This window comes from Lepisma saccharinum, chromosome 22, assembly GCF_977018435.1.
Source record: "Lepisma saccharinum chromosome 22, izLepSacc3.1, whole genome shotgun sequence".
NCBI lineage: Eukaryota > Metazoa > Arthropoda > Insecta > Zygentoma > Lepismatidae > Lepisma > Lepisma saccharinum.
The window spans coordinates 50,910,429-50,937,194 of NC_139250.1; the positions used below are offsets into that span (position 1 = coordinate 50,910,429).

At 39.2% G+C, this 26,766-nt stretch overlaps 1 protein-coding gene across 2 annotated transcripts in view; it reads left to right on the plus strand.

The window, feature by feature from the left end:
• Positions 1-4,683: 4,683 nt before the first annotated feature.
• asun (integrator complex subunit 13 asun) overlaps positions 4,684-26,766 on the plus strand; it is a 128,169-nt gene continuing 106,086 nt past the window's right edge. For both annotated transcript variants that reach the window (XR_014443960.1, XM_083143703.1), the window contains exons 1-2: positions 4,684-4,852; positions 17,518-17,751. Coding sequence is in view for 1 of the 2 variants with exons in the window: in XM_083143703.1 (XP_082999829.1) it covers positions 17,536-17,751 (216 nt within the window). In the remaining variant the exon portion in view is untranslated. The remainder of the gene's footprint in view (positions 4,853-17,517; positions 17,752-26,766) is intronic.

The window sequence follows — 26,766 nt, forward strand, 5'->3', positions numbered from 1 at the left end:
GACATTTTAAAATGAGCATTCGGTATTTCCCGAAAAGTCGGGATCGGGACGGGAATTTTTTTTCCCGATCCCGGTCCCGACTTTGCGGGATCCCGCACACCCCTAACTTTTATGAGATTCCGAACACTGAGGCCAAAACTTAAAAAAGGAAGAGAGTGAGTCAGTCATTCATTACTTTATTTCAGTCATCAGAGCTCCCCCCAATAATTTTGACAAGTCGGCGCCCCTGGTTTGGACTGGCAATAAAGGACGACTTAAACTAACTCAAGAAAGCAGGTGCTCATTGGTGAGTTAGTATTTGTAATTAGCTAATTACAATAGACCCATAAGTAATTTGAATCTGTAGAGTGTAGCCCTATTTTATAGGGGCTATAATAGAAGCAATAACAAATAGCCACCCTTATTTTCGTTTTATTTTGATGTTTTGTGCATGCGCACCTTCAACCTATAGACTATACTCTTTTTGGTCAACAAATATCTGGTCACCCTATTCAGTTCGCAGCCCACAGTTTGAATCTCGCATTGTCGAGTGGATTGTCCATCCCGTGCGTGTGTAACAGCTTCGTAAAAACACTCAAAGACACCAAAGATGTTTGATGCCTAATGAGAAGAAATGGACAAACACACGTACTCAGATGGTTCCGGCACACAATATTAATGAATGGAAACAGAGGAGTCGAGTGGTAAGAAAGTGCCTATTTCACGTTCTGATTAAAATGGCAACCTTAAACAGTGGCGACGATTTACGGGATAGTTGCTTCCCATTTTGCCTCCACACTATAGCCTCCTAATGGTGAGCCTTGTCTACCAAGAGAAAGTCACCTTTCCTTGTACCTCCTTCCCCACGTTTGGGAACCCAATCACAACACCTGGCCGTAAACAAACAATTGTAAGGTTCTATCTAAACCCCTTTAAAAGATGGTTTTCAGCCATCCCCGAAACTAATTCCTGGATACGTGGTGTTCCCACCCTTCCCCCACCCAGATATCTTCAATCTAGTTTCTTGTTAATTTCGTTCTCTTTTTACAATCACCTCGGTGATTTATTCACACATACTGACTACATAGGAAAAACTATCATTCATGAGAAAGTTCGAAAATCCTAGGAATAGTGGTCGAGCTCCGTTGTAACTTTTCTTTCCATTCGGGATGGAGAGGGGAAGAAGAAGAACCCCACAGTTCTGGGGTCAGTTATTTTTTTTCGTTAGGCGACAGCACGGCAGAATGTAGCTGTACGTATTGTTGTTGCCATCTTATTTTTTTGGATCAAAATTTGTCCAAATCACGAATCACGCCAAGTAACTATCCTACTACAGTCATCTATTACCTAATCAGTCCCAGTCGTAGTTAAATCCAGCTTTGGTTTGCAGATAAATGAATTTCTGATATGCGTACGCAAGTAGTACAGAAAATGGTTAAAAGTTCTTGCCTTCGTTCTCTATCTCACATACGCGGGAAAAAAGGTGTTTACGAATTTCAACAATTTAACAGAACAAGTTCATCTCCATTTATATATTTTACACACCATATCTATTAGTTTTATTCAGTGGTGGCGATTGGATTCTAAAACTACGGAAGCAAGGTATCAAAACTGGATGGGGGCACGGACAGTTTACTTTTCCCTTCATACATAATGTTTAGCATAGTGCGGCAGCAAATTAACAAAAAGTGGAAGGCAACTGCCCCCTCACGTAACCCAATCGCTGCCAATGGTTTTATCTCATACCACCTACATAACATTTACGGTGCATACCAAAAGATGAAAACGATCTTCCACATATATTTTGAAAACAATCACCGAAATCGAACTTATCATATTTACTTTTCCATTTCATAAGCTACGACAACCAAAGTGACGTGTATTCATTCTACATGTAAATTTCTCTTGCACTGACGTATTCATAATAATATTTTTATCGTACCATAGCATGCAGCTAAAAAGACGACGAACGAATGCTCCAGGGTTGGCATGTTTAAAACAAAAGTGTTTAAAACACTTTGTTTTAAACGTTTAAAACACACGGCTTTGTTTTTTTTACAAATGTTTTAAACGTTTAAAACACACGGCTTTGTTTTTTTTACAAATGTTTTAAACGTTTAAAACAATGTGTTTTAAACATGTTTTTTTTACAAGTGTTTAAAACACATTTTGGTGGTAGATATTTTGTAGTCTGTGATAATTTTTTTTTGTTTGGCAACCCTGATTTTCATTGAATCTGTGTCAATTAATCCGTGCTTTACAGGTCTCACTTATTGCACAACACTTGAGCAACCTTATGTTCTGACGTCACGGGGGAAAGCTTTTTAATTTTAGGCCAAATGCCTATGTTGTTATTAGGTTAGACAGGCTAGCTATGTATGCACAAGGTAGCAAAATTGTTGTGCGACAAAAAAGACCCGTGCTTTACTGTAGTAATCGAAACCTCTCAGTTCCTTGTTTCGTATCGTCCTGTAAGTTTGAGACTGGTGGAAGCTTGAAATGGAAACTAATATCTAAATACACAATGCGTGATTTTGATCATGACGTGATTTTTTTCTTTTGCGATACGATTCATTGGTCTGTATAACTGAATGAAGCGCAGATGCTTACTTTTGGTAACATAATTTTGTACTTCGAAAAAATTCATCTGGAGAATGACACTGCAGGTTATTTTCTGCTATATAAACTGTTCAGGCAGCAGGAAATATTTCACCGTGATTTTTTCAGGACGAGGATAGGAATTCTATAATATTTAGTTTCTTGAAATTTAGATGAATATAAATCCTAACCTACTTCAGTAGTGGCGGAAAAAGGGGGCTATTACCCACAACTTTTGTCCCTGCAGTCACGGGCGCCGACTTGTCAAAATTATTGGGGAGGGCTCTGAACACTGAAATAAATTAATGAATGACTCACTCTCTCCCTTTTTAAAGTTTTGGCCTCAGTGTTCGGAATCTCATAAAAGCTAGGGGTGTGCGGGACCCCGAAAAGTCAGGACCGGGATCGGGAAAAAAAATTCCCGTTCCGTCCGGACTTCGGGAAATGATGTCCCGAATTTTCGGGATCCCGTGCAGTCGGGAAATACCGAATGCTCATTTGAAAATGTCGTTATTTCTCGACGTTTTCTGCATTGTCAATTTCTGGAACTTACCGTAAATTGTTAGTTTTTAATCCAGAAATCACTTAAAGTGAAAATGACGTGTATAATTCGACATTTTCAGAGCTTCGGAAAATTTTGAACATTTCCCGACTCAGTAGGGAAATTGAAATTTTTCCCCGTCCCGATCCCTTCCCGCACACTCCCAATAAAAGCCCATTAATTCCTCAAAAATATCATTTTTTTATTCACAGTTCAAATGCAGAATATTAATTGTCCACGGATGGATATGTCACAAGTTTCGTCAACCATAATAGCAAAATATTCCCGACTTTTATTATCTGTTACCACGGAGCGCAAAACAGATCTCCCTTTTATATCAATGATCTCGTTCTGAATGTCATACGAGAGCCATTTGTAGCCCGAAAGTCCTATCCACTACCCTAGTTCATGCACATCGTCTTTTGAAACTCCTTTTTAGTAAAAATTTTAACAATACTCATAATTTCATACTTAGTATATACTAGTAATAAATCATGCGTTTTGCTGTCTCTGGTCATAGACTCCCCAAAGTTGATGGTTTAGCGGTTTCAGTCCCCCAAAGTTGATGGTCTTGAAAATTTTAAGTGTGTATTAAAGGTTAAGTTCATGTGGCACAATTCAGAGTAAACTTTACAAGAGAAGCAAAATAATACATTAGATCCTCTTAAGAAAAATTATTTGGGGGGCTCTGCCCCCACATTGTTAATATTGGGGGGCTCGAGCCCCCCCCCCCCAAGCCCCATGGAGTCGCCGCCTATGCCTGCAGTAGAGGTGTGCGAGATCCCGAAAAGTCCGGACCGGGATCGGGAAAGAAAATTTCCGTCCGGATCCTGACTTCCGGAAATGACTTCCCGACTTTTTGGGATCCCAAGCAGTCTGGAAATTCCGAATGGTCATTTTAAAACGTCGTTAATTCTAGGCGTTCTCTGCATTGTGGTTTTGTACCAGAAGTGCAAAAACAAGCACTTAAGATGGAAATTACGGGTAGAATTCGAGATTTCAAGAGCTTTGGGAAATTTCGAACACATCCCGTTCCGAAAATTTTCCGACGTTTTCGGGAAATTGAGAATTTTTCCCGTCCCGAATGTCGGGTTTTAAAGAATTTCCCGTCCCGACCCAAAAAATTCTGTACCGCACACCCTTACCCTGCAGTATGGTAAACCTTATCTCCAAAGGTAAATATACTGTCCTTGTCGCCATTGTACTCATAAAAATGAGTATTTTTTCTCTTTAACGACTTTGACTATAATTTACTTGGAAAAGGTTGAATTTGTTTTGTTTAAAACATGTTTAAAACATGTTTAAAACATGTTTTTTTAACTCATGTTTAAAACTATGTTTAAAACAAAAAAACAGGTTTTAAACAAAAAAAAACAGTTTGTTTTGTTCTTTTTAAAAAAACACAAATTTTGCCAACCCTGAATGCTGCGCCACCAATCGTTATTTCCCTGAAGCTAGTTTACTGATTTGCTATTGGCATAGCTGTTGGAAAAAAAAAATCTCTCCCATAGGAGAGGGTCAAACCGGATAAGAAGAAGAAGAAAGAGAGGAAGATGAAGAAAAGAAGAATGCGTATGCACAGATTATACTACGAACATCGCTTAACTGTGTTGAACAGAAATCCAAATCACAGATTGATTGCGTTTGGAAATCATGTTTATGTTAACACATTAGGATGATATCTTCTCAGTGAGAAGCATTAAATTCATAAAAGGAATTTTCCCTCTAATTGTGGTATGTATCCAAGCAAAATGGTAATTACCTTCGGACACCTCTATTTTTTTCGTTTCGTCAATTTTTGACATTCGTAGTTACGTATCTGCTTCGCGGAACATTCCTGAAGGTGTATCAACGTTGTTTTGATGAAATTTGAACTATGTTTCCTAACCTAACAGAACTAACCTAACCACACGCCAATGGTTCGTGGGGCTAGCGCCAATGGTTCGCAATTATTTCCAATTTCTAGATCCTGATACTAACACAACACCAAATTTTAACTATGTTTCCTAACCTAACAGAACTAACCTATCCACGCGCCAATGGTTAGTGGGGCTAGCTATTCTCCGTCGGAGAATTAATTTTCAACGAACAACATGAATTTCAGCTATGAAACATTCCCACATCACACAAAACACTTTCCCGATGTTCGACAATGCTACAGGAACTTATCACGGTAAGTAGTTTCTTCTGTAAAAATAAATAAATGTGTCCGAAGTATAGTAACACTTGACTATACCGGAGACGGATTTCTTCAAATTTACAGGGGAAAGTACTTACGCAAATCATTTTTTGTAGTGTTGTTGATGTTCGGGAATGTAGTTTTGATCCATTTTAATGCGAATGCATCTGGTTTTCTACGAAAATCTATTTCCGATGCGCTATTGCTGCTGCCGCCATTTGCTTTCTGCACGAGAGCACAATACGCACTATTGGTGCTGCTACAAGATGACATGTCGAGGATACGTCGCGAAGTTGTTGCCGGGTGTGGAAGATGCCGTGGAATTTGTAATTCCGATGTTTTCCGTATATGCTAAATTGAATGAAAGGAGTGCTAATAGAACCTAACCTAACAGGCCTAACCTAACCTAGTAGGCATACCTCGTCCCCGTGATGGTTAGTGGGGCTATCGTGAATTTTTGGGCTAACGTCAATGGTTTTTGGGGCTGCATGTGGATGGTTTGTTTGAAATAAGGAACAACAGTAAGTACTCGTTAATGTAAGAAATATACATTATTTTCATTAGAAATTCATTATTTCACCTAAAGAAATGTTCCGCAATGCAGAATAGTACGTTAGCAATGTAAAAAATTGTGAATTAATTCATTGATAGGTGTCTCCGGTATAGTAAAGTAGTACCCAGAAGAGTACGTTAGCAATGTAAAAAATTGCAAAATAAATCATTGATAGATGTCTCCGGTATAGTAAAGTAGTACACAGAATAGTACGTTAGCAATGTAAAAAATTGCAAAATAAATCATTGATAGGTGTTTCCGGTATAGTAAAGTAGTACCCAATTGTGTATTGTGGAATATAGTTGAAGGTGCCATTATGCTTTTTACACAAACATAACTTCAATTTTTCACATTACGAGTAATTCTTTTGATTCCTTTCTTCCGTTGCAGAACATACAATATGGTGTGAATTTTTTGGGGGCTATCCGCACAAACCATTGACGGATGGCCCCAAAAACCATTCATGGATAGCCCCACGAACCATTTCCGGTAAGGTTAGGTTAGGTTAGGCAAGCATAGTTAAAAATCTTGTTCCAAGACAACAGCGTGGTTGGAAACACTGACAGGGAGTCACGTCATCAAATGTATGCAACATCTGGTACACGTAGAGGAAGCAAATAAAAGCAACGTCTGTTGTGCGTCTGAGAGATATTTTTTTGAAAAACACATGAATTCCCGGTCACATAGATTCCACGACGAAAGAAAACACCTACACGAACTGTCAACATGCTACAAAAACTCATTTCGATAAGTAGTTTCTTCTGTAAAAATGAAGAAATACATTGTTCCCATACAAAACTTCCCATCCTTCCACCTGACTTTCAATTATGATGATAATTGCACGCAAAGTAAACTTGTATTGAAAATGTGGCACGTACACACCCCTCCTTTCCCCAGACCAATAGAAAAGGCTAAAAATGCACAAATTATAATCAGGCTGCAATACATATATACTACACGCTGTGCCACTGTGCATGTCACACATTCACATTTTTATACTTTAGTGTAAACATTTGTTTATTTTGCCTGTAATTATCATCATAAATTCCTATTTTACCCTGTATTGTTTGGTATTGTGATGCCATGCAGTATTCAGTGCTTGGCATTTTTGGCTACCAATGAGGCTTGGACCAGTGTATAGCCTAAACGGTGCACAATACGTTGAAATTTCAAGCATTTTAGATTGAAACTCATCTATTTCCAACAACTTTCTCCTCTTTCCATTTTCGCTATGTGCAATAATAATGGAGTTGCCTATGGGACCGGACTTTTTAAACACCCTGCATTTCTAACAACTGCGAATTTAAACATCAGATTCATGTATGTTAATTCAAACAATATTTTATTTCATTTATGTTAGAAAGTGTGGGGCATTACCCCCTCACCCCCTGTATGCCTACATGGCATGGTGGTAAGCACAGGGGAGCTCTTTACCTTTTTTTTACCTTTATTTATTTTAGACTTTTACTTTTAAATTATAGGAATTTGTTTATCAAAATATGTCGTCAACGAAGGATACCACTCCATCAACACCACTAAGTATTGTGTCCATGGCTGTTTGAAATACCTGGAACTTATTTTCATTCCAAATGGTAAACGTTTATGTACATATAAATGACCCTCATTCACAATTGTAAGAACACGTTGAGAATTCTCTTTGACTAATAATTGATGAAAAGCTCAACGTAGGTCAATCTTCATATACCACTTATGTGAAACCACTGAGTTGCTGACCAAGGCAGTTTATTAAGATATAAAAACACTTAACATGTAACGTTTCATGGGTCAGGGTCTTCCTCAGACGAAGAACTGAACTAAAAAAAAGATGATTTTTTTTTTAAAAAAAAAGTTTAGTTCTTAGTCCTTCGTCTGAGGAAGACCCTGATACAGGGTTGAAAAGTTACATGTTAAGTGTTTTTATATCTTAATAAACTGCCTTGGTCAGCAACTTAGTGTTTTTAATATGGAAACAAGGCTTAATTATATTCCACTTATGTAAACCTAACTTATCATCAAAAGTTGGAAGTGGATATTGTAAAGTATCTCCAGTTGGATTTGCAGTTTTGCTGTAGTCAACACATTCACGAACACTTCCAGTTGCTTTCCACACAGGAACTCTAGGACTACTCCACTCAGAACTTTCTCTATCTTCTAAAAGTCCTGACACATTTCTTTTGTTGTCTTTCCTACTTTATCACACATAAAGTAATGTAGATTGTAGCCTTTCCTTTTCACAGGTACAAATCCAAGTTTCAATGGAATTCTAACATTAGTGTTTCTTATGGGTTCTGAAATGTCATTGTTGAATAAAATTTTAAATTTTACAAATTATCAGGTTTCAACTTCACTCATTCCTCATTTGATATGTCTGTGTATATGCACCTTGAAATATGATTCCTATATTTTCCTTCCATTAGTCCTTGCACAGAGTCAATTACCAAACTTCTTCTCCAATCACCAAAGAGAATATGCAATTCTGCTCGTTCAAGTATAGGTTTTAAATCTTTCAAAGCTCCTACAATGGATGGCATTACATAACTCATTGAATTATACTTCACAGGTAAGGAAACTGTTGGCTTCCACTGCAATCAAAATTATTGCCTCGGATTTTGTTTTTCACATCTTTCTCTTCAGTGGGTGTAGATGAAGATCTTACATTTGACATAGTTTTACTAAAACATTGCACAGCAGTTCAGGTGTAATTAGATTGTCTTTGATGCATGAAACAGGCCCCTTTGGCGGAGTGGTAAGCACATTGCACTATGATGCCAGGGGTCCCGGGTTCGAATCCCAGCCAGGGCATGGCTGTTTGTAAGTGTCCTTTTATCTATTTCATCACTCATCCCCATCTTCGCAAATTAGCCAAAAGTGGCACAAAAGGTGAAAATAAACCAAATCAATCAACCGGTGCATGAAGTATGTCTTCTTCCCAGGTGATCTCTTGTCTACATACTTTCTTTTGATCTTATATATGCAAACACTAGAAAAATGATTCAACTTGCCACAAGATCTGCATGCCTTTCCCAAAACTGGACAACCTTCACCTCTGTGATTCTTTCTAGATCCACATATATAAGAATTCCAATTAACATTCCTTGTACTGCCCTTTATAACATTTCTTTCTCTCTAAATTCCTAATTAATGCCAAAACCTCCTTTACTGTAAATAAAAGTCGCATTTCAGCAGCACAGACTCAATATTCTTCTGTCAGGAATGTATCACTCTTGGATGTCACACATGCTTTTTTTTCTATTCTAAAAGATAGTCATACTGCTACATATGCCTCCCAGAGTGTGTAGGGCGGTGGTTCCCAAACTTTTCTCTCATAGTACCCTTTAGTCGTAATGTCTAATGTACCCCTACCATATGTTTTCTCCGTAATTTTTGGAAATTTTTTGGCTGCCTAATTGGTGGAGTATTTTTGATCTATTGATCTATTGCACAATGGAGCAAGATGGCATTCGGTCTGTATGTGGAAAGATGGTAAATAAATAAACATTAGAATCCTACATTTATTATTTTATTGGTGTTCCGACGTTTACAATCTTTATGATTAATTACAAGAATAGAAATGTGAAACACATGTGTGCTAAGAAGTACATAACAAACTATAGTTTTTCATATATTTTATCCAGAGTTGTTGAAAAAAGTAAAGAACAATAATAAGTTTGTAAACAAACTGTCAAGCATAATTTTGGATTTTTTATTGTAAATCCTCAGAGTTTCTAGTGAGATGGATGTGCCTGCATAGCCTGACACAGTGGCACGGCACGGCAGATGTCGAACCGATATTCCAATTCTGTCCAGGTATTCACTAACATTTGAGGGGTCACATTGTTAATCGCCTGACGAATTCTGTTACACGGATCTTCCAAGTTCTCGAAGGGCATACTGTAGACTTGGTCCTTGATGAACCCCCAGAAGAAAAAGTCTAGGGGGGAAAGATCCGGCGAGCGCAGAGGCCAAGTAAGTGGTTTAGAACCTCTTCCTATCCATCTTCTAGGAAAATGCTCATCGAGAAATTCTCGTACAATGATAGCAAAGTGTGCCGGGCCTCCATCTTGTTGGAAAATGGTTTCTGGAGGCATTTGAGGCACAGTGTAATGCTAAAGCATGTCTAAATAATTCCTTCCTCTCACTGTTTCTTCAGCAAAAAAGAACAGGCCTATTATCTTCTCCTTCATTAAATCACACCACACATTAACTTTTGGCGAGTCTCATAATTTCACAAAACTCATGAGGATTGTCATTTCTCCAAATACAGCAATTTTGCTTGTTAACTTTGCCACACACGTGGAATGCAGCTTCATCAGAAAAGCACACCTTGTCCAGAAAAGCATTGTTGTTGTCAATTTTGGTTAAAATTTTGCCCGAAAACATCTGTCTTTTAGGCTTATCATCTGGATAAATTCCTTGATGTAACTGGATCTTGTATGCCGTAGACGTAACGTTTTGTGCACAACGTCATGGATAGTAGACCGAGGAATGTTGAGCTCTAAACTTGCACGTCTTATTGATTTTCTTGGACTTCTTGTGAATGCAGTGCGAATCACTTCAATGTTGTCCTCTGATATCTTTCGCTTTGCGTACTTCACTCCCACTGACACAACACTTCCAGTTTCTCTTAGTTGTCAGGGTGGCGACAGACCTGGAAAACCGGGAAAAGTCAGGGAATGTGAGGTGTCAAAAAAAGTCAGGGAAATTCGTCATCATTGACTTTTTTTTATTTATTTATTTAAAGATATCGTTATGGAACTCTGCACGGGAACAGAAAATCTCGTTCGTAAGTTTGAGCCTTAACTTTTAGGCCCCTCTTATGCGCAACACAACCATGGCGCCAGAAACCGGTGGTGGCAGGAGGAGAGAGAGAGAGAGAGAGAGAGAGAAATTTCTCTCGCCCTGGCTTCTCGGCGGGAAATTTTAAATTTGAACACTGTTTGGAGGAAAATTGTTATAACTCAGACACTATGGGACCAATGTACTTCGGATAAGCTTTGTTTTGCAGCTAAAACATTAGCGCATGCAACCGTGTACAATTCAGAACACCGAACCGAGGAAGGGGTTTAGGGGGGTCACATCCCCCGAATTTCAATGGGAAAAACATAAAAATCTGAAGTTTGCCCCTTCTTCCCCCGCTATTTTGGGGAGAGGGTGCAAACTTTAGTATTCTTTTCAAAGAATGGACATTTCTCAAGAGAACGTAATATGTTTCATGTTCTTGGGTGCCATACAAGTTGAATAATAAGCCAAAATGTGATTTTTTTACGAAAAATAGGTAATTTGCTTTTCTGGAGGTAAATTGTTATATAACTGGCACTGTGGGAGCAATCTACTTCAGATAAATTTTGTTTTGCAGCTAGAACAGCAGAGCATGCAACTGTGTACAATTCAGAACGCCGGACCGAGGAAGAGGGGCTTGGGGGGGACGCGACCCCCGAATTTCAATGAAAAAAAACATAATCTGCAATTTGCCCCCTCTTCTCTCGCTATTTTGGGGAGATGGCACATACTTTAGTATTCTCTTAAAGTACGTTTCCAAAGAGAATGAAACATGTTTCATGTTTTTGGGTGCCATACAAGTTGAATAATAAGCCAAAATGTGAAACTAAGTTTTTTATGAAAAATAGGTAATTTGCATGTTGCTCAAAAAATTGTTATAACTCGGGCACTGCGGGAGCGACCTACTTCGGATAATTTTTATTTTGCAGCTAAAACATCAGAGCATGCAACCGTGTACCATTCAGAACGCCGAACCGAGGAAGTGAGGTTTGGGGGCTGCTGACATCGAATTTCAATGAAGAGACCATAAAAATCTCGAGTTTGCCCCCTCTTCTCCCGCTATTTGGGAAGAAGGCACGAACTTTAGTGTTATTTTCAAAGAATGGACATTTATCAAGAGAACGTAAGATGTTTCATGTTTCATACAAGTTGAATGATAAGCCAAAATGTGATTTTTTTTTATTTTTACGAAAAATAGGTAATTTGCATTTTTGGAGGAAAATTGTTATAACTCGGACACTATGCACTATGGGAGCAATCTACTTCGGATAAGTTTTGTTTTGCGCATGCACATCATAGCATTCAACCGTGTATAATTCAGAACGCCGAACCGAGGAAGGGGGCTTTGGTTGCTCGACCATCGAATTTCAATGAAAAAAAAAACAAAAATCTGGAGTTCGCCCCCTCTTCTGCCACTATTTTGGGGAGAAGTCGCAAACCTTAGTATTCTCTTCAAAGAATAGACGTTTCCAAAGACATTGAAATATGTTTCATGTTCCTCTGTGCCATACAAGTTGACGGCGCCACCTGCTAAAAACGCCAACAATTCGCATTTTATGACAAATTCGCATTATTTTGATATTTCGAACGGGCGAAAAATGTGTCCAGACATCACTGCACAGACAGGACAGAGAGTGGCATAATTTCATTGCAATACTAGTGTTGCAGCAAATTTGAGGTTGGGAGCATGCACTTGCCAATTTTTATAACGTTCACCAATGCAGATTTATGTTTCACTTTTTCGTGATATTGTTCAATATATATCCCATTTGGTTGGATTCTTCTTGATATCTAATAGTGCAATGTCATTGTAAACGTATGTTAACTTGTGCGAAACCAGTAAGTAATACGTCATGATGATGAAAGAAAACCTTCATAAGCACTGCTACACTAAATAAGGTGAAGTGAGCCAGAAGAGTAATAAAATTCCATGAAATCCAACATTCTTGTCTTTTCTAGGCCATGTTTGTGTACATAGAACATGCAAGTTTTCCAACATTTTACTCAAGAGTAAACTATAGAGTTATACGTACATAGAATAATTCAGACAGCCACATTAAATCATGTATTTCCCAAGACTTTTTCAACTTCTATCAAAACCATTTGCATCACAGAGCAAAGTGGCAGGGTTCTTATAGCTCTTTTCAGTTCTTACGGCGGCCGGTCCTAGTTCTGCCAAGGGAAGGGGGGAGTGGGGATTACGCAACAGACCAACCAGACAACCGCAGTGGCACCGAGAGACACGACGCGGCCGGAAAAAGCACTACGTGAAACTCGTTCTACTGGCCGCTAAGTTTCTTATAGCGCTGGATTGGTCGCTTCCCCACTCCCCACTTCCCCTGCCAGCTTCTAGAGCGCCCGCCGTAAGAAATGAAAAGAACTTTACCAGGAGATCGAGTGCGTATCTACCGTCACACGGGAGCCACATCTTCGTATTTGTCGCACGAGATATGTTTTGAATGACCAAGCTAAGTGCGCACCATCGGCATTTGTCGAGCGAGTAATAATGGAGCTCAGTCGTTAGGGCATCTGACCACTATGTGAGAGACCTGAGGTTGATAACATGCGATGGAGAACCGGGATATTTTCCACCTATTCAAACTGCTCCGGCGCCCACCCAGCATCATGTGAAGCTGGTATCTTGAGGAAACTCTGAGGGATAAAGGTAGCCAGGAGCGTGGTGCTGATCACATCACCCCTACCTTCAGCCGTGATCAACAAAGTGTCGGGCCCTAACTCCACACCCCTACTATACACTTTCATGGAAAAGTGCAGGGGAGCACTTTACTTTTACTTCCTCAAAAAATCTGTTCCAACATATCAAACTGTCACGAAAAATTTAAAATAATAGTTTAAAAGCACAATGGAGTATTATGTTTCGGTATATTTGGCAGATAAATGTTCTAAAACAAAAACACGAATTTTGGGAAACGTAACACTAACAAGTCAAAAAAAGATAATGCCAATTTTTGGTGCCATAATATATTGGTATCTGTCACGTGAGATTGATTGATTTTAATTTTTTTGGGTGTGTCGCCACTTATGGTCATTATGCACCCTTCAGTATATATGGGGAAAATTCCATTGTCTAAAATCCTTACCTTAAAATTAAAAAAGGGGTATGGAAAATAACTCTCCCAAAATAACTTCCAAGATATCAAACTCTCACGAAGAGGCGTAAGCCATGTGACTTTCAATTTGAAACAGTAGTTTAAAAACACCATGAAGGTATAATTTCAGATATTTGCCAGAAAATGCGCTAAAATGAAAATGTGAATTTTGGGGAACACCGTATAGTAAAAAATAAAAAATAAGAAAATACATCAATTTTAAAAAAAAATAACAAAATATCAAGGTCCCTACCGATTAGGCATAAATAAAACAAGAATATCAGTTGTAATTTATTGCATTAGTAACAGTGAGTCCTAACCTAATTTTTGGCATAATCACCACCGTTGTTCTGGCATTAGTTTATCATAAATGTCATTATGCCCTTCCATAAGCTCTTGAAATTGTGTACAAAACTCAAAGCGAATGACTTTGTCCTCTGGTTTTGGAGAATACAGCAACTGCAAGTGGTTTGGCTTCTGCTTCAGCCATTTACGTAAGATTTTTCAAATGGTCGGTCGTGGAACATCCAATTCCGTGCTTGCTCTTCACGTTAATTTTTTGGGGCTACGCACGAAACTGGCCTGTACACACTCAACTGTTTCTTCAGCCACTGGAGGATGACCCATTGAGTTTGCCTTAGAGAGTCATCCTGTAGTTGTGAACTGTTCATACCATCACTGTATGGAGTTTGCACTGGGTGGATCTTCACTGAACTTTGTTCTAAATCATCGCTGAACTGTTGTCACTGAGCGACTTGCATGAAATTCAAGCACATCGGATGCTTTCTCACTGTTTGTTGCAATCTTAACTATTCCTGCCCTCTAGCAGCAGGAGGCAGAAATATGCAACAGAAAACAAAACTTTGTGAGATACTTGTCCTCTAACTTCACATTACATCTAATACTATAGTTACAATAATATTTGAAACCGCTCCAACAATAATGTTTGAAACCGCTCCAATCATTTGTAGACACCGTCTGTTATTCTTTTTAATTGCATCAATGTGACTATGGGACAGAGTCCAATAAGAGACCTTCCTTTTACTGTTATGGCTGAAACCTGTATTGGGGTTTGTCAGTAAAAAGATAAAATGTGTTTTTCACGAGCTTTGCTGGTCTTTACGATGAAGCAAATTTCGTATATCCTATAGTAAGTGACCTTGTATCTGCCACATTTTTCAACTGATTAGCATTGAGTGAAAGAAGGTTTACTGTAGGTGGTGGTCCCAAAATTTTCAGGACTGCTGGGAACTGCCAGTCCCCTTCCACACTGCTCCAAGCGATTCTGCTATTTTTTAAAATGCATTTTGGAATTCATGTTCTCTGAGGGTGTCCAGCACTGCCTGCTTTTCTGCTTGGATCATTTCAAGTTGATCTTAAGTGAGGGGAACAGAAAAGGTCACAAGGGGCTCAAAGGCAACTAGGGTGGGTGGGGGATGACTGTCATTTTTGGTCAAAAAGACCCTGGTGCGAGACACTAGGCAATGTAACAGTTGGGCTGAAAAGTTCGTAGGCTGACTCATAGATGGCGTTACTAGAATTAAATCCATGTGATTTTTACTTAGTACTAACCTTCAAAAGATACGTGTATAAATTTCACAGCTGCCGGATAATTAGTTTGTAAGATATAGCATTGTGAGTGAAGCAGCTTTTGTTATTGTGAAAAAATGGATAAAAAAGAATTTCGTGTGTTAATAAAGCATTGCTTTTTGGCGGAAAAAAAAAAATACTGTTGAAGCCAAGGCTTGGCTTGATAAACATTATTCGGACTCTGCACCAGGAAAATCAACCGTTGAGAAGTGGTTTGCTAAATTTAAACGAGGCGAAATGAGCATCGAAGACGATGCACGCAGTGGATGCCCCAAAGAGGCTGTTACCGACGAAAACATCAAAAAAGTCCACAAAATAATTTTAAATGATCGTAAAGTGAAGTTGATCGAGATAGCTGAGACTTTAAAAATATGAAAGGAACGTGTTGGACATATTGTGCATGAATATTTGAACATGCGAAAGCTGTGTGCAAAATGGGTGCCGCGCGTGCTCACAATCGATCAAAAGCAACAACGTTTTGATGATTTGGAGCAATGTTTAGCGATATTCAACCGTAATAAACACAAATTTTTCCGTCGATATATTACAATGGATGAAACATGTCTCCATAACTACACTCCAGAGTCCAATCGACAGTGAGCCGAGTGGACTGCACGTGATGAACCGAATCCAAAGCGTGGAAAGACGCAACAGTCGGCTGGCAAGGTTATGGCATCAGTATTCTGGGATGCGCATGGTATTATATTCATCGATTACCTCAAAAAGGGCCAGACCATCAACAGCGATTATTACATAGCGTTGTTGGAGCGTTTAAAGGATGAAATCACGAAAAAACGGCCCCATTTGAAGAATAAAAAAGTGCTGTTTCATCAAGACAATGCACCGTGTCACAAATCAATGAAAACGATGGCAAAATTATATGAATTAGACTACGAATTGCTTCCCCATCCACCATATTCTCCAGATCTGGCCCCCAGTGACTTTTTCCTGTTTGCAGACCTTAAAAGAATGCTCGCTGGAAAGAAATTTAGCACTGATGAAGAGGTAATCGCCGAAACTGAGGCCTATTTTGAGGCTAAAGAGAAATCGTACTATAAAAATGGCATCGAAAAATTGTATGACCGCTATAATCGTTGTATCGCCCTCGAAGGCAACTATATTGAATAATAAAATCGAATATTGTCAAAAAAATATTTTTTACTATGTTAGCCTACGAACTTTTCAGCCCAACTGTTATAATGTCCAATTAATATTGCATGCTAAGGAAGTGTGAGGTGGTGCATTATCATGATGCAAGAGTCAGATTTTTTTTGCCAAATTTCGAGTTGATGACTTTAAATTTTCATGCATCTGCTGCAAAGCAAGTGGATGGAATGAATGCTTTGTGCACAATCTCCTTGATATGTATGATGAGTATGTTCTTAACTTTGCTCTTCACTCCCCCCCCCTCTCTCTCTCTCTTTCTTTCTCTCTCTCTTTTCTGTCTTGATAAGTTTGGACTACCGTTGCTTTGTCTCAGGGTTGTCTCAGCTTCCATCACCTACGAAAACCCTGGGCAAGGATGTTGCATTGTCAAGGCAACCTGAATCAACATGCTGCTGCTTCTGATCAACTGTCAGGATCCTCTGCACAAATTTGTGCTGACATGATGCATCCTCAATTCAGCAGTCAGAATCTCATAACCAATTCCTGCCTCATTAGCACGGTAATGAATGGTTCAGTATTAATCTTCATGAGCGAGCGGTTGAACTTGGCCAACCATGTCAGGCATTGTGCAGCTGAGGGGCCTCCCTTTGTATTCACCATCCTCAATCCAATCAGCCTCGAAAGCCTTGAATTTAGCATGTCATTGAAGACTTGTGTTTTCTTCCATGAACACTTACGCAATTATTGCCAGGATCTCCATTGGCCTTTCCCAAAATTTGCGTGAAGTTACACTAGTTATCCCTTTCTCGGATCATCACAAAATTGCAGTCAGCTTTTTCAGCCACATAACTGAAATTTTGTACAATAACTTCCAAGATGTGGTAGTAGTGCCATCTACAGTTGCACCGTGCTACTATAACAGCTGTAGAGATACCAGTACCATACATTCTGAATAATTCCTTGTACATATAATTTAATCAGATTTGAAGGAACTAGTAGATGTGTGAAATTATTCTTGCTTAAAAGTGTCGGTCTTGTATTTCAAGTCGGGAATATACTAAAATATGTTTTTTTGTTTTAGGCATTATAGTCAAGAACCATGCTACCATCCAACCACAAAACAGCATTTGTTCTGGATCACACACCATACTTTGGGCTCTCATGTGAATGTCAAATAGAATTTGATTTCACAAAAACTAGAGGTCCTGGGTTCATTCCGTTAGCTCCCATATCGAAGTCATTGTGGACATGTTGCGTTGAGGCTGCTGTTGAGTACTGCAGAGTAGTCTGGGATCTCTTCCCACAAGGAAAGTTGGTGAGTTCCTTGTTATAGTTTCTTTTTTTCAGGTTACACTCAAAATTTAATTCCTGTTCCAAGATAGTGACTGAGTGAACATCTATAAATTATTATTTTTGTTTTTATCTCGGTAGAGTTGATGATTTATAGCAATCCTAAAATGCATTTGGCAACAGAAGTTAATACGATAAAGAACAAGGAGGACAGATGAAATTAAAATTGAAAGAAACAGTGGATATTGTTATTTTTGTGGCATGGCTGTGTTTTTAAATTCCATGATGGTGCCCTTTCAACAATATTATTAAGTTTTTTTATGCATCTAAACTAAGAATCACGAACCTTCCGACCCTCTGTAAACAACCGTCTCACTTCGAGTAACGTATCACTCTGCGTCAGCTGTTCATGGATGACACGGTCATCATATGCTGTTGTTCACTCGCATTTCACCCGAATACGTTACATGAAAAGAAAACGTATTCCTATGTTTTATGACATCCCTACACATTGAAGCAAAATAAATTTTCGAAGTGTGATTAAATACGTGTTCTTGTTGACGCTTGAAGTACAGGTATGAACATATTTTCGACTTCAAAAAATTCATTTATCTTAAACTGGGTTAACGGGTCCCTCCTCCCTCCCTTTTCTCTCAGTATGATGGGGCCAAAGTAAAACTAAGAGAGCGAGAGTCAATTCAGTAAATTCAAGCCTTTTATTTTCCTTGCTACCCCTTCCACCAAGCTATTGAGTGTGTGTGCCCGTATCTATAGGTTAGATTACCTTTCTTATATGTAATTTCTCTTTGTATTTTTTATTTCTCTGTAATTTTTTATATATTTTTTTTCTTCCTTTTTTTCAATATTTTAATTATTTCATATTCAATTTTTTTGTAAATATGGTCAAGTGGAAGAAAAGGCTCCACAGCCTTAACTTCGCCATGTAAAAGAAGACGAAATAAATAAATAAATAAATAAATTGTTGACATGCAGAGAATTGTTTTTCTCCTTTGTCCAACAATGACCCGCCAGTTTTAGCAGAAACTAGACAAAGATAAGCCAAAACATAAAAAATAGATTGTTTATCTCCATTCATTTCTCTTTCTTGAGCACTGAAAAAAAAGCGACAATAAGAACTCACATTATTTATGCAAGGGAAAAATATTTACTTACTTTAATCCGATGGGAGAGGTTCGATGCCTGTCAGATCTTCATCACAACTATCTTCCGATTCACCTTCCCCGTCATTAACTTGGATAATGAATCGTTCCAAATTTAAATCGTCTGTCAGGTTGTCCACTTCCCACAATTTCTGCTCTTCGGTTTCAATGACATGCCGCACTGCGTCCGCCCAGTTACGCACTGAAATCTGAGAAATGGCAATCTCAGTCAGTCTCTTGACCTCGTCCAACTTGAAGGTCTTGTTGTTGCACGCAATGTACCCTTTGACCTGAGCCCATATCATTTCAATGGGATTCAGGTTGCAATGGTAAGGTGGTAGACGCAACACGGTGTGCCCGGCTCTCTTCGCCATTTCGTCGACAACGTATTTGTCATAGCTTGGCTTCATATGCGAAACGTGATCCAAAAGTTCCGCCTTGAGCACGTCAGCTGGAAGTACAATGCCTTTTTCGCTCAGCCAAGCTAATATGTCAGCCTTCTTCCAAGCAGTGGTTGGCAACTTTTCACATTTCACTCTGTGATAGGGAGCATTATCCAGCACAATAACACTGTTCGGGTCAAGTTTGGCAGAACAGATGAAAACCACTCCTCAAAAACATCACCGTTCATTTCTTCGTCGTAGTCACCTGTAGTCTTTGACACAAAAATTAGCTGTGCACCGTCCACGAACCCACTTCCACTTCCAACATGAACAATGATGAGCCTCTTGCCTTTCCTGACGGTTGCTTCATTCTGGTTGACAATCCTTCGAGAAAAGCTTTCTTCCTGGAGGTGACAGTGCTATCGTGCCACGCCTTGCTCATAGTGTGTCCTGCGTTTACCCACGTCTCATCCAAGTAATAAATGTTCTTACCTTGCTTTCGCAGTCCCCTTATGGACTGGAGGTATTTTCGGCGCCAAAAAACAATATCATCCCTGTTGATGAGTGCTGTCTGCCGACTTCGCTTCCCATAAACGAACCCAACGTCCAACAAGAGGCACTTTAACGTGGACGTGCTAAAATTGGGGAGATCCTCATCGTTATTAACATCCGCCAATACCTTCCGCACGGTGGGTAGTTCTTGATTAAAAAAATAGGAATGCACATTGCACCGTATTGCGCTTATTTCACAATCGGTGTACTTGTTCACACGAGCAACAACGTTGTGTTTCTTCCCGGGAGTCACAATTTCACCGGTCGTTTTCCGTTCTTTCAACTCACCGAAAACAGAAGACGCTGACACACCACTGCACTGGGACACCAACTTCACCACCTCCTTCACTGTTTTTTCAGGATGCCACAGACAGAATGTTGCATAAACGTTCAGAACAATCTGCTTCTCGCCACTTTTCAACGGCTGTCCTTGCCGATGTTTCTGAAAGAAACTCTGAGAACACGGAGACCTTCCTGCACGCATGGAAGTTGCCATATTTGAAACTGGCGCTACTTTCTTGCCGCTCACGTGATCAGTTGTAATTTATTCAATCATCACATATTATTATTATAAGCAGAAACCTTTAATGAAAAGCTATTTTAAAATTCATATTCCGGGATAATTTACATATTTTTTTAGCATTGGCAAGCTTTTTTAAAACGGACTATATGCGGTGGAAGAAATCAGCTATTAGGTTGATGCCAACCCCAATACCTTCGCACTAAGTCGGTGAAGAAACTGAAGTGGTGTGGCAAATGTCGGCACATGATAATTTGATTTCACAATGTCAGTGAGGGTGCTGTGGGGTGAAGGGACACAGATGGGCTGACCATAGCAGAGGTGCGCACCATCGATTGCGACCCTCATGGCTGCAGACCTGACAAACACCCTCACACTCTGTAAGACTTGTGGGGGTGAGGGAGGGCGATGGCAGACCGTGAGGTTGAGATGAGGGCAAGACGCGAGAGGGGTATGGGTGGAGGTTGATTGAAAATGAACACCTTCGCTCTAGAAAGAAGAAAAACATGGTAATTTTTTTTTTTAAAAAAAACCTGCAAATATGCATTTTATATGTAGGGTGCAATAAAATGTGACTGCCTCTTACCATCCTCTTCCCCCACTTTTCTTTCCAGTGACAATGCTTCATTGAGTCTCCCTCGGCATTTTTGCTGCTTAACCCAGAATTTTAGATAGAGCTGAAAAGAGCATACGAGTGTTTTGGGATAGCATAACTTTAGAGACGTTGAAGAAAAGTCTGGAGCATGTTGTAATGTGTGACATTGAGGTGTAGATCCCCCACATTGTGACACACACTTTATGTCATTAGTTACCGAGACGATGAATACGATTCAAGAACTTAGTTAATCAAATTAAATCTATCAGCTTACTTATGTACAATAGTAATAATAAATCATACTTTCAAACCCCAATGAATTTAATCAATAAACAGCTGTTTTAAAACGTCATTTATCTCAATGTGTCAATCCCTAGCAAAGGTTATTTTTAGCATAAGACGACAGAAGAAGAATCATTTGGTACTAAACTGTCACATCCGGTAGGGGATAAGATCATGGACGTCTGTAGGATTTTTTCCAGGGAGGGGCAAGGAAGGTATTTTTTCCAGGGGGCAAACAAGGCACATTTTCCCCAAGGGCAATAATTAACACACATTATTGTGGCTGAAACTAAATTGTATGTAAAAAATATATAATTTTGGTTGGATTTCATTTTCCAGGAGGGCCATAGCCCCCCTTGCCCCCCCCCTTCCGGACGCCCATGGATAAAATATACATTTTGTTCTTTATTTTTTACATTTAAGACTTTATCTTCCACATTTGGGTAATCGTCTCTACTTGCACTCAGCCACCGAGCAGCCAAGATGTATATTTAATTGTTCTTTTTAAGCTACGTATCAAATTAACTCCCAACAAGTGATAGGGCCTCCTTAAGAGAAACATTGCTATAACACGTCCGTTGACAAATAGAACGTCTCTGCATCTTGTAGGCTACATAGATAATTTTATTGTCATAAGTTGGCAACACTGTTATGATACATGTGCTTTTGTTTACAGAAGGTCTTAAGTTCTATGATTCTCACCTTACAACTTATATTCTGAGCTAAGTTAACTAGTAATAAATATCAGTGTAGTGTTTTGAAGTTAGTACATTCCTTATAATAGTGCTGTATTTTTATAATCTTCATTGTAAAGAATTGAGTTGAAAATGTTTTGAGTTTTGTTTTATGTGGGTCATGAGTTTTGAACTCCATTTACATGCTATACTAATCCATGTTCACGTCAGCAGTAGCACCGACAAAGACAAATTCCATGAGTCTAAAACAGCAAGGGTGAAAAATCAGGCAACACCAGGGCTGACTTGGTAGCTCGTTGGTACGGAAGTGGCATTGAAATCCAGAGACCCAGGTTTGAGTCCAGGTCGAAATTTGTGCAGTGTGTATGCCAAACAGTGAGGTAATTTACATAAGTATGCTGGCAGGAGTAAACAATTTTACCTTGCACCTGAATTTTCAAATTCAGTTGTGGAATTTTTTTTTTAATATTTCAAGTTTTCTTATGGAAATTTCCATTACTTTTTTTTATAACTAGTACAGTGTATGTTTTTAAATGTTTGTGTGTTTTCTGTATAATTTAATCAGAATAATAAACATGCCATTATAAATGTCTGCACTGTTGCCAGCCAAATTTCAAAATCTGCAGTGATATTGTAGTCAGCAGTATATTATAATGTGTTGCATAGTTATACATACTGTTACAAGCAGAGCCTATTTTAGGAAGGCCACTCTGGTGTAAGCATTCTGTTTTATTCACACAGCTTTTTTCCTTACTTTTAGTGCATCTTTTTTTGTAGTTGAATTCATGGCTTTTTTAGCCTGTATTTGAAAAAAAAGTAAAGGAAAACTGTCTCCTAAGAGCAAAGGTTGGTACCTGAATTATAGTTAGTTTTGTCTACCCCTGATACTAGGAGAAACTAGACACCATCAACTGTCTTTCAAAGACAACTGATCTGATTGCAGTGGCACTGATGGATAATTCCATGAAGCTAAAACAGCAAGATAAAAAATGTTGCAAAGCCAAAACTGGCTTGATAGCTTGGTTGGTATAGCAGCTGCATGGTGTGCCTAAGACCCAGGTCTGAGTCCTGGTTGAGCCTGCATTTCTTGCTGAAATTTCTACATTGTAACTGGTCATACTGTATCTGCAGAACAGAGCAGTTGGTGTACTTGTTCGTAAAGTGAAGTGTTGTGGATGAAAGAATTACAGCTCAAAGAATGCATATTGACGGTGTTGTGACAGAAAAAATCAACCAACATTGTAAGTCGTGGGAAACTCAGATGACAGTGTCCCCCAACCTGCACGTCTCACATAGTGTAATTTCTTGTCATTACTTTTGTAAGAAGGTAATGGAAATTTTCATAAGAACCTTCGAAATATTAAAGAAGCATTTTTAGAACTGAATTTGAAAATTCAGGTGTTATGGCAACCAAATGCATTGTATTTATCTACTCAACCCCTGTTAATTTACATTTTTCTTAACTACAATGTGCTGAATTAAAATCTGAATGATGATGCCCTCTGGCTATGATGTCATCAGTTTGCCCTCTTGTCTTAACTACATAGTTTAAGGCAGGTGCTGGAGTTCTTATCACACAGCACTACAATGCCTGAGGTCCCAGGTTTGAATCCCAGCCTGGGTATGGTTGTTCTTTGTGCATCTCTTCATCAATTTCATCATACCATCACTCATCCTCATCTTCGTGATTTGCCAAAAGTGGCAGAAATGCGAAGTAAATAAATCAAGCAATCAATCAATGAATTTAAGGTAGGTCTTGGATTAATCACTAATATCACAATAACTAATCCACTAATTCAGTCATTTAGACGCACAGTTGGAAGCCTTATAAAATCCTTTACAATGCCCTATATTATCCATGTGTGTTGCTTAACCTTTAGACGACGGAGCAGGTTTACGAAAGTAACCCCGTTCTGGCCCAGGCTTGTGGGCGGGAATTTTAAATTTGAACACTCTTTGAAGGAAAATTGTTATAACTCGGGCACTATGTGAGCAATCTACTTCGGATAATTTTTGTTTTGCAGCTAAAACATCAGCGCATGCAACCGTGTACAATTCAGAATGCTGGACCGAGGAAGGGTGCTTGGGGGCATGACCCCCGAATTTCAATGAAAAAAAAAACAAAAAAAAAAAAAAAAAAAATCTGGAGCTTGCCCCCTCTTCTCCCGCTATTTTGGGGAGAAGGCGCAAACCTTGTTTCCAAAGAAATGAAACATGTTTCATGTTGCTGGGTGCCATACAAGTTGAATAATTAGCCAAAATGTGAAACTCTGTTCGGAAATGTGGCATGGATATGTTGAGGTTATCAATGTGAATTTTCCAGGCTTGCTCCAGACCTGTGTCAGAGTTTCCACCCAAACATAAGAGTATGAAGTTCCAAAAAGCACATCCATTTTGTAATCAGCACCATGATACCATATAGTATCATCAGACCAGTACGACTTTACTTTTGCATCGGGCCAGTAAAGGTTAATAAATAATGATATATTTTCACCAAATTTTAAAATTGATTCACTATATTTAACAAATATAAATTAAGTAGAGAGAAAATCTTTTTGACTTTCCGTTAGTTAATATCTTATTCTGTTCTAATCAAAGACAAAGAGGAACATTGTAAGACAGTTACTGCAAAGAAATAGTACAAGTTAGAACTTAATTCATTTGATTTTACGTAATATAACTATACGTGTTATATTAATAACATCAGAAACAGGTTAACACTAGAACCGCCGTTGGGGTCATTTTGACCCTTTTCCCAATATCCCATGCTTTATCTCAACATAAAATGGAACCTCGAAGCTGATATTTTCTGACTTTTCCTAAAATGCTTCCAAGTATACTGTGACAAATTTTGATATTTCTATGTTAAATATTAAAATAAATAATCATAGAAATACCTAGAACAGCCAATAGGGGTCATTTTGACCCTCATTAAAAAATTAGACCAATTTTCAAGTGGATGTCTGTTTTCGCATTCCTGATGACGATTGTTGTTTCCTCTGCATGGGGAAACACGCACCTCTTATCGTGATGACTCAGGAAAGAAAAATCGTGGCCTTGTGTTGATGAGTCATAGCGACAGGACTTTCCACAGCAGTGTTCGTGCAGCTTTCGACCAGTGTCCAGGTGTCTTTCCGTGTAAACGATTAAGAGAGGAGTGAGTGTACAGGAGTGCCTTGCCCTCCTGGAGCAATTAGATTCAATTAACAGTCAGTGGTGACGACAGCAACGATGAAGATTTTCGTGTTGGTAATGTGAGCTTACAGAATGCATCTTCCTCTGAAAGTGATGCCGAGGGAAATTCCGGCAATGTGATGTCCCTTGGTATGGGCAGGCAAGGACTTTCACGCAAACGTTGGTGTAGACAAGGACAAGGCAACAACATGCCCACTCATTCTGCTGGCTGCACTGACAATAAGTACACATCATCCAGTGGTATTGTTTGGACCCCGATGAACCTTAGCAGCACCGCTTCCACCATAGGTTGCACGCCAGCTCGCAATATTGTGACAATTGCAACTGGACCAACGCCCTTTTCTCATCGTAACGTTGGGTCATATCATGCTTCAGTCTGGCGTTTGATGGTGAATGAATCTATGATGAAACACATTCAAACATGTACAGTTGCCAAAGCACAACGTCATCTTGGAGATGGCAGTAACTGGAATGATACTCTGGAGGATCTGGATGCATTTTTTGCCCTCCTGTATGCCTGTGGTGCAGTAGGTCATTCAAAACTTTGTGCAGATGATTTGTGGAACAAGAATTGGGGACACCTGTGTTCAAAGAAACAATGTCACGCAATCGGTTCCATGAAATTATGCGGTATCTCAGATTTGACGTTCGAAGCAGCAGAGCTGAGCACCTGGCCACTAACAAATTGCTCTTGCTTCTGACACTTGGTACAAGCTGATGGAAAACTGTTATTTGTGCTATAGTCCTGGACCAGAAATGAACAGTTGTTGCCATGTAAATCAAGAGGCAGATTTATCCAATACATGGTGAATAAGCCGGACAAGTTTGACATCAAGTTCTGGTTAGCAGTTGATGTAAAATCCAAATATGTCTTGAATGACTATCCGTATTTGGACAAGGATGAAGAGCGACCAAATGACAAATGATGCCATCAAATGATGGTATGGGCGGGCAAGGACTTTCATGCAAACGTAGGTGTAGGCAAACTTGGGAAAAGTGTGGTGCTCAAATTACTGCAACCACATCTAAATTCCGGACGCAACGTCACTACTGACATTTTTTTTACTTGTGTGAAACTTGCAGATGAACTTTCTGCAAGGAAAACCACAATTGTTGGGACGATGCATCTGAACAAGCGAGAATTGCATCCAATTCCATGTGACACTTGAATGTCACGATATTCATCTGTTGCACTGAGAAATGGAAACAAGACACTTGCGATATATAGGTTCAAGAGCAAAAAGAATGTCGTGATTCTTAGCACCATGCACACGGATGTGTCTGTAGACGAAAGAAGAACACTGAACACTGCCACTTATTACAATGGCACTAAATGTGTCGTAGATGTAGCAGACCATTTGCTGAGGAAATACAGTACAGGATGGGGAACTCGCAGGTGGCCTGTTCACGTATTTTACAACGTTCTTGACATTGCCGCACTCAATGCTTGGATAATTTTCAAGGAATTCTCGGGGTCCACAATTTCACACCGAGGATTTATTCTTGCGCTGGTGCAAGAACCACATGCTGGTGCTTTGCCCAACAGATGCCCTCCAATTGTTCCAGTACACACCACAAAAACAAAAGAAGTGTGCCTTTCAACTGTGCAAGGGACAGAATAAGACTTCTGCCAGGTGTGAGGGATGCCAGAAACCAAT